The following is an 11,254-nucleotide window of genomic DNA, read 5'->3' as shown; positions in this document are numbered from 1 at the left end:
TACATAAAGATGGCTGCTGATAAGACTGATAAAGAAAGCCTCGGGCTCGGTACCGCAGAATAGGCGAGAGAGACGTATAAGAGACTATCCTGGTATACCTCCAGAGTGAAGAAGTAGAGATGATATAACACCGTGTTAAATTAAAAACTCCATCCAAAGTAAAAATCACAGATTAGGCATTCACAATGCCAAAAGCCTTTGCTGCGCCCATCTTGTGATACGTCACCTCGACTTCTCCATGCAGGCGACTGTTGGCCAAGCAATCCAATTCCTCCAGGCCTGAGCCGCCAGTGACTGACTGTCTTTGCGCCTCTGTTAGCGTGCGCTTCGGCAAATCCTGGGCCTCCCGTTGCTAATAATTTAGCAGCCCGCCGGACCGTCTTTTCCTGTCAAATTGCCATCGGGCTGTATTACCGAGCTGACAAAGAGGCTTCTTTTTTCCTTTTCCTTTTCTCTTTCTCTCGTCACTTTGGTTAATTCTTTTGTTTTCCTTCTTCTTCTTCTTCTTCTTCTTTTTCTTGACGCCTGTCCTTGTCCTTTTTGCCAAGGCAGCAACCAGAATTCGCACTGCGGGTTCCCAGGAATCGACCCCGCGCCGCGCCAAAAGATTTTCTGGATTTCCACTCCCGCAATCGCCTTCCAGTGGTGGGAGAATCTGCCTACCTGAGAAACAAAGGGAAAAAAAATAAAACCCAGCCATCGCCATGGCTTCAGACGGGGAGGTTGATCTCTACGGTACGTCTGAATCGGTGGACCTGTTTTTTCTTTTGCGCCGTGTTCCTCTCTTGTCTTTTTAATCGATGCGCTGTCGTCTGACCCATTCTTTAGATATCCTTGAAATCGATAGAACAGCAACACCCGACCAGGTCAAAAAGGCTTATCGCAAGGTACTGCACCACTGGCGCGCTGCGTCGTATATCCCATGCTCTACATGTCGACTAACAGTTTTAACAGGCCGCGCTGAAATACCACCCGGACAAGGTTCCCGAGGACCAGCGTGAAGAGTCAGAAGCAAAGTTCAAAGAGGCCAGCCGCGCCTACGAAATTCTCAGCGATGAGGACAAGCGCCATCTCTACGATACCCACGGCATGGCTGCCTTTGACGGCTCCAGAGGCGGTCCCGGCGGCCCGGAGGTCGACTTGAACGATATCCTGTCTCAGATGTTTGGATTTGGCATGGGCGGTCCTGGTGGCCCCGGTGGTGGTGGACCTATGAGGCCGCGAAAGGGACCCGATGAAGAGCAGGAGTACAAGGTTACTCTCGAAGAATTATACAAGGGCAAGACGGTCAAGTTTTCGGCCAATAAGCAGGTCGTCTGCAGCATCTGCAAGGGCTCTGGAGGCAAAGAAAAGGCCAAGCCCGCGAGCTGCGAGCGCTGCAAGGGCCACGGCATGGTTGAGGCTATCCGCCAGATCGGCCCTGGCATGATGCGACGCGAGACTGTCCTGTGCGATCACTGCACAGGATCCGGCAAGGTCTACAAGGAGAAGGATAGGTGCAAGAAGTGCAAGGGCAAGCGAACAACTCAGGAGAAGAAGGCGCTGGAGATTTACATCCCCCGCGGATCCATGCAGGGCGAGCGCATTGTCTTGGAGGGAGAGGCGGATCAGTACCCCGACCAGATTCCTGGCGACATCATTTTCACCCTGGTCGAGGAGCCCCACGATGTCTTCTCTCGACTCGGAAACGATCTATCGGCAGAGCTGACGGTGTCTCTGAGCGAAGCGCTGACTGGATTCAACCGCGTGGTGCTGAAGCACCTTGACGGCCGCGGCATCCAGCTTAACCGACCTCGGGGCAAGATCTTGAGACCGGTGGACTGCATCAAGATCCCCGGTGAGGGTATGCCCCAGAAGAGGGGTGAGGCCAAGGGAGACCTGTATCTCTTGGTCAAGGTTGAGTTCCCTGAGGACGACTGGCTAAAGGACGAGTCTGCGTACGAGACGCTGGTAAAGATTCTGCCACCAGCGCTGCCTGCCGTGGAGGCTGAGGAGATTGACGAAGTCGAGTACGAGGATGGTGCCGATATTGAAGAGGTAAGCATACAAACAGACGGACCCTTTTGACTATTATTTACAACTGAATTGCTAAAGCTTTATATCCAGATGGGCGCTGACCAAGGCGATCCTCGATTCGCAAACGAATGGGAAGACGACGACGAACCCGGTGATGGCCAAGCCCAATGCGCCACTCAGTAAAGAGAGAAGAAGAAATTAAGGGGAAAAGGCCCATTGCTTTTTTGATTGTTTGAGGATATAGAAACTAGACTCCGTTTGCCGGAAGAATGGAAACGGGAAAGCCAGAAAGGCAAAGGGGGACTTGTTTATGACACTGGGACTACATGCTACTTTTTATGAATGCCGCAAATAGAGAGAGAGACACAGAGAGAAGGGGCTTTATAGCTAATGTGATGAATCTCCGCTGTTATGGGATAAAGACACAAAAGCAAAGGGATAAGGGATGGGCATGGTACAGCCTCGGGATGACTTTTTTTTTCTTTTTTCTCTTTCTTCTTTTTTCGGGACGCTTCAGCTGCGTAGAATTAAATATGATCTAGTCTGTTGGCTTGCATTTAGTTTTTTCTCCTCTTCGCGTTCCATCTGGCCAAGGTACTGTATTCGATAAAAACCGCGGGCACTCATCTGTACTCCGTTAGTAGAATCGACAAACATCTTCAGTGCTCCATAAAGTGCAAGTCCACTATCAGCCCCCCTTGTCAGCAGCGACTTGCAGCCCGCTCGGCGCCTAAACTCGTCCACCTTACATGGCAGCCCCGCCAAAGGCACCTAGACAGCCCCTCCAACAAACTACCTACGTAAGCCGAGATGAACCTCCTATTGAACTCTCAACGTCAACTCAGCTCTTCTTTCTACTCCATCGTCTCGTCTCCTCCACTTCTATTTCTGGTTCTACACGCACATCTTCTCCACCACTACAGAGCTCTCCTCCTAGTCTCTCTTCTCTCCTCTTCTCGTGTAAATCCGTCTCTCCCTTCTTCTTCGACCATCCCCCGCAGCTACACCCATCATATCTAATCCTCCTCCACAACTCATCATCACCGCCATCATGTCCCGCAAAGGCGTCGGCATCGCCGCCTTCGACCGCTCCCGCATCACCTCCGCCCAATTCGCCTCCCACGGCTCCTCCCTCCGCGCCACCAACGCCCAGGCCCTCGAGACCCAGCTCGCCGTCTTCCGCTCGCTCCTCCAGCAGTTCGCCACGACGCACGCAAAGGACATACGCTCCGACCCTTCGTTCCGCGCCCAGTTTGCGCGCATGTGCTCCGCCATCGGCGTCGACCCCCTGGCAAGCTCCAACAGCCATAGCAGCGGCTCCGGAAGCTCCGTCTGGGCGCAGCTGCTGGGCAAGACGGTCAACGACTTCTACTTTGAGCTGGCCGTGCGCATTGTTGAGGTTTGCGGCGCGACGAGGGGCGAGAATGGCGGCTTGATTGGCTTGAAGGAGCTGCGCGACCGCGTGTCCAAGGGACGCATGGAGGGTGCTGATTCCATCAGCGAGGATGATGTGCGCCGTGCTGTCGAGACGCTCAAGCCCCTCGGTGGGAGCTATGCCGTTGTCACTGTCGGCAGGAAGGAGTACGTGCGGAGCGTGCCGCGCGAGCTGAGCACCGACCAGGCGGCCGTGGTGGAGGCGGCGCAGGTGCTGGGATATGTGAGCGTGGGCATGTTGCGAGACAATCTCGGGTGGGAAGTGGCCAGGTGCAAGACGGTGATTGAAGACTTGATGGCGGGAGGGATGCTCTGGGTCGACAAGCAGACAAAGGGGGAGTGGGAATATTGGAGTCCGGGCGTCATGGCTGATACAGATGGCGGCGATGCGGGACCTTGAAGGAGAACTGCGACAGAAAGAGGATTGCATTGCAAAAAATGACAAACGAGCAACAAAAGGATCATGCTACCGAGTTGAGCCAAATCTTTCAACCTCGAGGAGCAGATGCCGAAACAGTCGTCGTCTCATACCTGCCTTATGGCACCGAATCATCGCCTAGGAAAGCAACGAGTCCGATTCTTAGATCTATCGCCAATCGCATCTTGGAGACGATGCTGATAAACTGACAATGACCCACGAATTTACGACCAAATACCCTTTAATTATCACGATACACACGAACACCACGATACAGCTACGACATTACAAATTAAATAGAAGGCAAAGTCCACGCAAGACTCTATCTACTTTTGCACACAGGGGGAACATGAACAAACAAATAGAAGAACAGAACAAGAGGAGGAAACAAGAATACTTAACAGAAAAAAAAAAAGTCAATCAAAACATTTATACAAGGGAGCATCTAACCAAGTCATTACTAACAAACATCGCGTTGCCCTCCCCCTCCAAACAAAGCCATCATCTTTCCAGACGCACGCAAACACCTCCCCCGTTTTCCCATTCAATGAACCATCTCTCCTTGGAAGAAATAAAAGAGAGCACGAGCAGGTCATCGTCTTGACACATGGAGCCTTTGAGTCCAAGTAAAACAAAGGTATTAACAAGCTCCAATCGACAGTCGTCTTTCTTCACCCTTTTCGAAAAATTCAAAGGAAAAGGGGAGAAGAAACAAAAGCAAACCGTCGCAGACCCATCTCTCGTTTCTCTTGCCGAATATCCCGTAACGTAATATATGGTTTTCTCGAACCTCCCACCCGCACTTCAGATTATGGATGTTTTCCCTGACTGGCTGCCTTAGAAGGGGAGAGTACTCCAGCGTATGTTCGCCGCCAGGGTATCATTTGTAGGCTTTAGGTCCCAGTAGTCTTTAGTAATTAGGGTTGTGTCCTCCCATGCCGGGATGCTGTCCTCCCATGTTGGGGTTCGGTCCCATGTGGGGAGGGGGAGGGTAGTCCTCAGGACCAGGGCGGCCCATCTGAGGAGGGCGGTTGTCACGGCTGTCACGGCCGTCACGGGTCTCACGGGTCTCACGGGTGTCGCCGTAGTGCTTCTTGCGCAGGGCGGCGAGACGCTTCTTCTTGGTGAGGGTGTTGATGTAGGTACCAATGACGAAGGAGACCAAGTTGAAGAAAGGGACCCAGAGCTCGTCAGGGAGGAACTGCTGAGCAAAGGCCAAGCAGATGGGGGAAGTGAGCCAGGAGATACGCATGACTCTCCAGAAACCGACCTTGACGGTGGCGCGAACCTGGTGGAATGTTCGAGCGCCGGCAATGAGAGCCATGGCGACCAGGTAGATGCTGTTCTGGATGGGTGCAATCTATGACAGCGTCAGCATCTCTTGCATAATACGAATGATGTCATGATGGAAATAAGGGCAATTCGCTTATCAGATTTGGAGGGGGAGGCGACTCCGTTTCAGAATGGAGATTGGATTAAGGTAGGCGAGGGGGGGTTGAAGGAGCACATACCACCAGGTTGCTGACGACAATCTGCGTAATCTTGGCACGCAGACTAACGCGACCCTTGAAGAGCTTCTGGAGGAGCCAGATGAGAAAGTGACCCAGAGGAGCGCTGACCAAGGCTCCGTAGGCAGCCATCTTGGGGACGCGCGAGGTGAAGTAGTTGCCATGCTTGTTGCGGTCCTTGGCCAGCCACGAGGCGAGAAGCTCCTGAGCTCCGGCAAGGGTACCAGCCGTGAGCATCTTGGTGCGCAGAGGGTTCGACTCGAGCTCCTTGATGTAGGCCTAAAATTGCGACGAGCCAGCCGTTAGCCAAACCTAATTTCAACATCGTCCACCAAAATACGCCGGCCTTCATTTTCCTTGGTCCTTTTCGCATTCATATCGCGCGCGCAATAAAAGAGAATTAGGTGTAAAAACATACCGCCAAATAACCCTTGGTGCCTGCCATGGACTTTCCTCCCGTCAGGGCCGTGCCAAGGGCCTCGGAGATCGGGTGCTTTCCACTGGTTCCGGGAAGAGGAGGAGCGCCTTCGAAAGCTCGTCGGATCGGGCCAGGTCCTTCGGCGAGAGCAGCGGCGCGCTCAGCAGCGCGGTCGGCGGCCTCGCTCGCCTGGTCGACGCTCTTCTCGGTGATGGTCTTGATGGTCCTCTGGACTACGCCGCCTTGATCGGCAGCCATCTGCTGGAAAGGCTGAAGAGCGTTCGAGGTCGCATCTTGAAAGGTTTGGACAGTGTCCCGCTCGAATTTGACCGACATGGTGCTCGTTTCGCGGCGGCAGCGTCGCTGTTGTCGTCGCTATGGATGGTCGGGTCCGTGATCGTGATCGGAAATCGGGGCGGTGGCAGCAACGACGGGAGCGGCGACCTGAATTGCGGTTGCAAGATCAATCGACGTGCAGCTATGCTCTCGTGGGGCAAGTCAGGGATAAAACGTCGTCATGAGACGGGCGGAGAGGGTCTGGCTGTCCAACGACGCGACGGCGGGATGATTAGCAGATGCAAACGCTTTGGGCGGCGGAGAGGTTGGGGAGCAATTGAGGCTGTCGTGGTGACAGGGCCCAGCCAATGGATTTGTTTACACGACGAGACACAAGGCCTTGATGCGCTGAGTGGGCCGCCCAACCCCCCGGACAAGTCTGGAGCCCGCTGGCTTCTGCTGATCCAAGTCTCGAGCTGCGCACGTCCATGCAGGTGCATACACTTGAGGACCTGCTGCCTCGGCAAAAGGGAATTGAGAACTCCGCGCATCGATTCGGGGCCGTCCCCCTTGCCCAGAGACTGTGTCGCGTCGCCTGCTAGAGACTGGTTCCCGCAAGGATAGCGTGGGAAGACGAAGAGCGGCCCTGAACCTGAGGGGAGAGCTGTGGCTGCGGGAGAGCTGACAGGGAAGACGAGGAACAGGCACAGCAACAGCAACAACAGAATCCGTGATCCAACTTACCAATACAAAGCAGCTTCGTCGCGAGAGCTCGTGTTGTCCTAGGAGGAAGACTGGACGCTCTGCTGGCAATTTCTTTTTTTTTTTTTCTTCCTTTTTTCTTTCTTCTCAGCTAACCCCGGAAGGGAGAGAGGGCGAGAAGGGCGAGGGAGAGGGCGAGAGCAAGAGAGCGGCAGCGCGCACGAGGGAGTGAGATTGAAAGAGTCAAGATTGAGAGAGGCTGGGTGGACAGGATGAAGCTGGTACCTCTTAGCTGTCCGGCTGGTGGCAGCGATGCGGCAGCAGAGGACGGACGGTGGACAAGTACACCCTTCTAGCCTCCGTACACGAGGTGCGACCGTCTGTTGACCTGAGATTTGTTTCGTACCTGATAATCCATAGCCCCCCGTATTTTCTTGTATTACGGTGCAGGACAGCCGCTGGCAGGCAATAAACTTGTATCTGCTTTGGGCTTCGGGCGGGAGCCTGGCCGAATCAAGAGACGCGTTTGGCGTGGCCGCTCCATATTTCCCGCACCTGCAAGCAAGCTTCTTGGGCTGAGCTGGAGCTGCGTCGAAGCTGCTGGGATTAAAGAAAGGCTGGGAGGGCCCAAACGGGTCGCACGATCGGGCAGCGCAGGCGTCGCGACTCTGTTGCTGGCTGAAAGTGGGCGCTCTGTGGGCGAATTGTGGGCGCCTGCGGCCTCTCGATTGGAGAGTTGGGTCGAGGCTAAGACGCAGCGCATGCAGGGGTTGAGATGATGAGAGCAGCCGGAGCGACGCCTCTGGACAGGGTCAAGGCTCTTTAGCTTACGGGTTACGAGCCCGTTTGTTTTTGCTCTGCTGAGAGCTGCGCTGAGCTGCCGCGCGTGCCATTGGCTGGATCGCCGACCCTTGCGAGGCTTTATTGACGGGACCGTCGTGATTTTCTCTTCTCCACAGCAACCATCTTATTTTTTTTTTCTCTTGGTCCCTGGCCGCGCCGAAGAAGGCGGCTGGGGGAGCGAGATTGGATGGTCGCAGTGGCTGCCGGATGCTTGCTCAAGGTGCCAATCTGGGCTTGGGCGTGCGCAGCTTAGCCACGCGCGTGTCGTGCATGGTGCAGATGGACGATGACTGCACCGCCTAATTTGCTGTCAAGAACGCCTCCGATCAGCTTCGTGTGCCGGCAGTGGCAGCGTTTGCACGACGTCGACGCACAGGCCATTGTTATTCCCACCTCGGCAGTACGCGATGCTGCAAGCGGGCTTAGGAGAGGCGGCGGTATCTGCAGCAGCTCGATTGTTTGTGTGTGTCAGCAGCAGCTGCGTGTGTGTGTATGTGTGTGTGTTTGGAGTTTTTAGGTTCCTGTTGCTATTGGGCCCGATAAGTGACGTACATACAATATTGTGGAGGGCCGATAGCAGAGACATCCCCGCGCGTTCATTGGCCAATATTGCGTCCTATGCGAGCTAGTGCATGCTGCTACAGGCGATGGTAATCAAAGGAGATGGGCATTATTGTCAATAAACAGACAATGGCGCAGTGTCTTGTGCAGCGGCTGATGCTGATTTGCTGGTATCGAGAATGCGTAGAGATGCCAGAGCCTTGTATGTGCGATGCTAGACCACTACCAGGTAGGTACCTACCTAGGTAGACAGCAAGTGTTGGGAGTGTCTACCAAGGTGCTATTACAGCTAATTGGCTGGAGTGTTCCGTCTTGCGTCTTGTTTGCCAATACTGTCTGTAGCAAGCCCGGCTTCTCGTCAACGGCACAATTCATCATGATAACTAGTACCTATTAACATATCAAGCTCGCTGTTACACAAACTATGCGCCTCTTGGACCATTCTGTGCCGCCCAAACATCAAGCCTGCAGTTGCCCCGAGCTGTTGCGCTGTAACACAGTTAGCATAAGCATAGATGACACAGCCGTTGAATCATCAATATTATTTATGCTCCATTTGGAAGCACTGCTAAGACCATTCATAACGAACTACGTGAAGCTCAACCCAAGGCTTTGGTTTTAGCACTGGCCTCGGCCGAATGAGCAGAGCCACTATACAGACCTCGCCCAGTTGACCCTCAGCACTGCAATGGCGGCTGCTCGCCTCGAGGTTGGCACTGGCAGACAGACACGCGCAGTGCCTGACCGCCTGGAAGCTTCTGTCTTTCAGCTGTCCCGTTCACCTAAAGCCCTGGATTCGTCTCGGAGGCAGAAAGAGAATGGAGAAAACCCAAAAGTCATCAGCTTTCATCTTTTTACATCGAAATTATAGCCGGCTTCTCCATTGCCCTACATTTCACTCCCATCAGCATTCTTCGTCCAAGCATTGTTACGATTCAAAGTGGCTAGGGATTCTCTTTTCTCGGGTATCTTTTCCCTTCCTCTTGCTTTTGGAGGCACCAGCTCTGGAAATCGCAAAGTTGCTCTTCGTCGAAGAAATCCAAGTTCAAAATCGTCCAGATTCCCACCATGTATCAACACACTCCTCCAGGCCTCCACAGGCATCCAACGTTTGAACCGCAATGCACCCACGCCACAATGACGAGGATCTACAGCCCAACTCTCCTCTGTTCCAGCTGTCGCTATCCTGGCCCGTCTGGATGGCTGTACCAGTGTACGCAAGATAGAGAGGACCTGATCGAACACGCCGTGAGGCAAGGAGAGTTTGTATGGCAACAAGATGCTGGAAAAATCGGGTGTTCCTGCTCGTCATTTATGCGAAATACTAATTGTCGCTCTTGCAGGTCAATATGGATCATGTCGGCTGTCAACTGACCCCAATGATGGGCATACGGAAAGGGACTCCTGCTGCTCGCGAAGATCGTCTTAGCTTCTTCAAGGAGATTAGCCAGAAACAGCTTGCAAGTTATCATCCCGACCAAATTGCAAAAATACTGAGACAACGTGAAAATGTAGGTACAATTCGATGCTCGAAGCTGTGCACATCTGCCGTTCTGCTGCTAATCATCACACAGGTCCAGCTTGCTATCCAGCGAGACAAAATTCAGAAGAGCAGTGCCGCGATCCTCAGCCGCCTCGCTCAGCCCTACGGGTTAGATAGTGCTTCGTGTAGCATTGGGCTTCAAAAACCGTGGTTGTGTAGCCCGCAAGAGGAATGCCAGTACCGTGTCTGCCAAAACTGTCGACCTAGTTACGCAGACCGCGCATTTCTCAGTCTCAACGCCGTTGCTAACGGGGAAGTACCTCCTACTGCCGCAGCTGGGTACAGCTTTCACCTCCTTGGCCAGCGGCCTGTCATAGATGCGAGCATCCTCCTGAATATAGGTTGTCGCCCAGTCCCCTTGGTGAGTTTAAAGTATTGTTAGACTACGTCAATGTTCGGACTAATAACAATCTGATGACAGCCTCGCTCTTCTCCTGCCAGCACAGAGCACGACTCGCCCGCGTCGACGATGAGCGTCATGGATTTGCTCGACGCCCAGATCGCTCGCGGACGTATTCTATGGACAAGACGAACAGATGACGCCGAGATAGAAGAGTATGATGCGGACTATGACTGGTCTCTAATGCCCATGGTATCCAACATCACCTCTGGACATTTGAAGTACTCTCCTGGGTGCGAGAATCTGGGTGCGCTTTCAGAAAATACTACATCGAATACTTTTGATCCACAGCAATGGACACCTCCTCCTTCAGTAAACAATCTGCCGGGAAATGAGAATACAGAAGATGATCACAGGTAAGCTGCAGCAGCTTTCTAACTGCATTAATTATTTAGTGTCTGGAGTAATAAATATCATCTTTGCAGTAGCACTTCCTCCAAGAGAGCACAGAGCGCACCATCATCCGAAACAGATACATCGCAGCCAGCTGAAGGTCGTGTCATCGGCCATCTTCGTGAGCTGAGCCTTGACGAATCATCAAACAAACCAGCTGCTGGATCGTCACACCCAGCGAGCAAAAAGTTTACTCCCTCGCCCCTAAAAGTTCCTCATGGCATAGCAGTGCTAGAAGAGAGCGTCGAGCTAGGGGTTCCAGATGTTATTACGCAGGCCTGATTCAATACTCTCCTCACAGGGCTCTTTTAATTTGCATTTCTTCTCTGTACTATACTTGTTTCGGTTTCAAAGCTTGGTAGCGTTTGTTTGAGTCAATGTGATATATTAGATCGATGAGCGAGATGATGCTTTTCAGGGGGGCGGACATTTGCTCAACCGACGGGGAGTTTTTCTTCTATGCTGCTTCTTGCACTGAGATAGAGTAATAGAATCCATACACTTGCTACTTATTCTATAACCGTTTGATTCATTGTATGTATAGTGTTTCTAGAAATTCATCTACAATGAAAGAAATTTTGTAAAAAAAAAAAAAAAAAAAAAAAAGGAATACAAAAGAAAACTCCCTCCTCTTACCCAGTCCAAAACTGTAAGCTCTATCCATCGCTCTAGGGTAATCCAAAATAAAAAACCAATATCCAAGCAAATCATACTCATAACATAAACATGTACGTTTCTCCAT

At 52.6% G+C, this 11,254-nt stretch overlaps 5 protein-coding genes across 6 annotated transcripts; 3 read left to right on the top strand and 2 right to left on the bottom strand.

Annotated features, from left to right (window-relative positions):
- Positions 1-194: 194 nt before the first annotated feature.
- TrAFT101_011642 (uncharacterized protein) lies at positions 195-2,572 on the top strand. The gene is made up of 4 exons (XM_024910115.2): positions 195-735; positions 829-887; positions 955-2,037; positions 2,107-2,572. The coding sequence occupies exons 1-4, from the start codon at positions 705-707 to the stop codon at positions 2,197-2,199; spliced, it is 1,266 nt and encodes a 421-aa protein (XP_024757931.1). The 5' UTR covers positions 195-704; the 3' UTR covers positions 2,200-2,572.
- A 495-nt stretch (positions 2,573-3,067) lies between these two features.
- Positions 3,068-3,850, top strand: TrAFT101_011641 (uncharacterized protein; the record flags this gene model as incomplete). Its single annotated transcript, XM_024908624.2, has 1 exon — positions 3,068-3,850. The coding sequence occupies one exon, from the start codon at positions 3,068-3,070 to the stop codon at positions 3,848-3,850; it is 783 nt and encodes a 260-aa protein (XP_024757932.2).
- A 928-nt stretch (positions 3,851-4,778) lies between these two features.
- On the bottom strand, positions 4,779-6,130 carry TrAFT101_011640 (uncharacterized protein; the record flags this gene model as incomplete). The annotated part of the gene is made up of 3 exons (XM_024900743.2): positions 4,779-5,228; positions 5,380-5,655; positions 5,795-6,130. 3 exons carry the CDS (start codon positions 6,128-6,130, stop codon positions 4,779-4,781), a joined length of 1,062 nt encoding a protein of 353 aa, XP_024757933.2.
- A 1,081-nt stretch (positions 6,131-7,211) lies between these two features.
- Positions 7,212-7,535, bottom strand: TrAFT101_011639 (uncharacterized protein; the record flags this gene model as incomplete). The annotated part of the gene is made up of 1 exon (XM_066129321.1): positions 7,212-7,535. The coding sequence occupies one exon, from the start codon at positions 7,533-7,535 to the stop codon at positions 7,212-7,214; it is 324 nt and encodes a 107-aa protein (XP_065985453.1).
- A 1,011-nt stretch (positions 7,536-8,546) lies between these two features.
- On the top strand, positions 8,547-11,019 carry TrAFT101_011638 (uncharacterized protein). Of its 2 annotated transcripts, XM_024903545.2 has the most exons (5): positions 8,547-9,442; positions 9,520-9,687; positions 9,751-10,080; positions 10,141-10,475; positions 10,545-11,019. In XM_024903545.2, the coding sequence occupies exons 1-5, from the start codon at positions 9,245-9,247 to the stop codon at positions 10,792-10,794; spliced, it is 1,281 nt and encodes a 426-aa protein (XP_024757935.2). In that variant the 5' UTR covers positions 8,547-9,244; the 3' UTR covers positions 10,795-11,019. The 2 variants fall into 2 exon arrangements, with proteins under 2 accessions (XP_024757935.2, XP_065985452.1); XM_066129320.1 differs by having other exon boundaries at positions 8,547-9,687; positions 10,548-11,019.
- Positions 11,020-11,254: the final 235 nt, after the last annotated feature.

Source organism: Trichoderma asperellum, chromosome 7 (genome assembly GCF_020647865.1).
Source record: "Trichoderma asperellum chromosome 7, complete sequence".
In the NCBI taxonomy this organism is placed as follows: Eukaryota; Fungi; Ascomycota; class Sordariomycetes; order Hypocreales; family Hypocreaceae; genus Trichoderma; species Trichoderma asperellum.
Note: the sequence above shows the minus strand (reverse complement) of the source record. Positions and strands in the feature narration are given on the sequence as shown.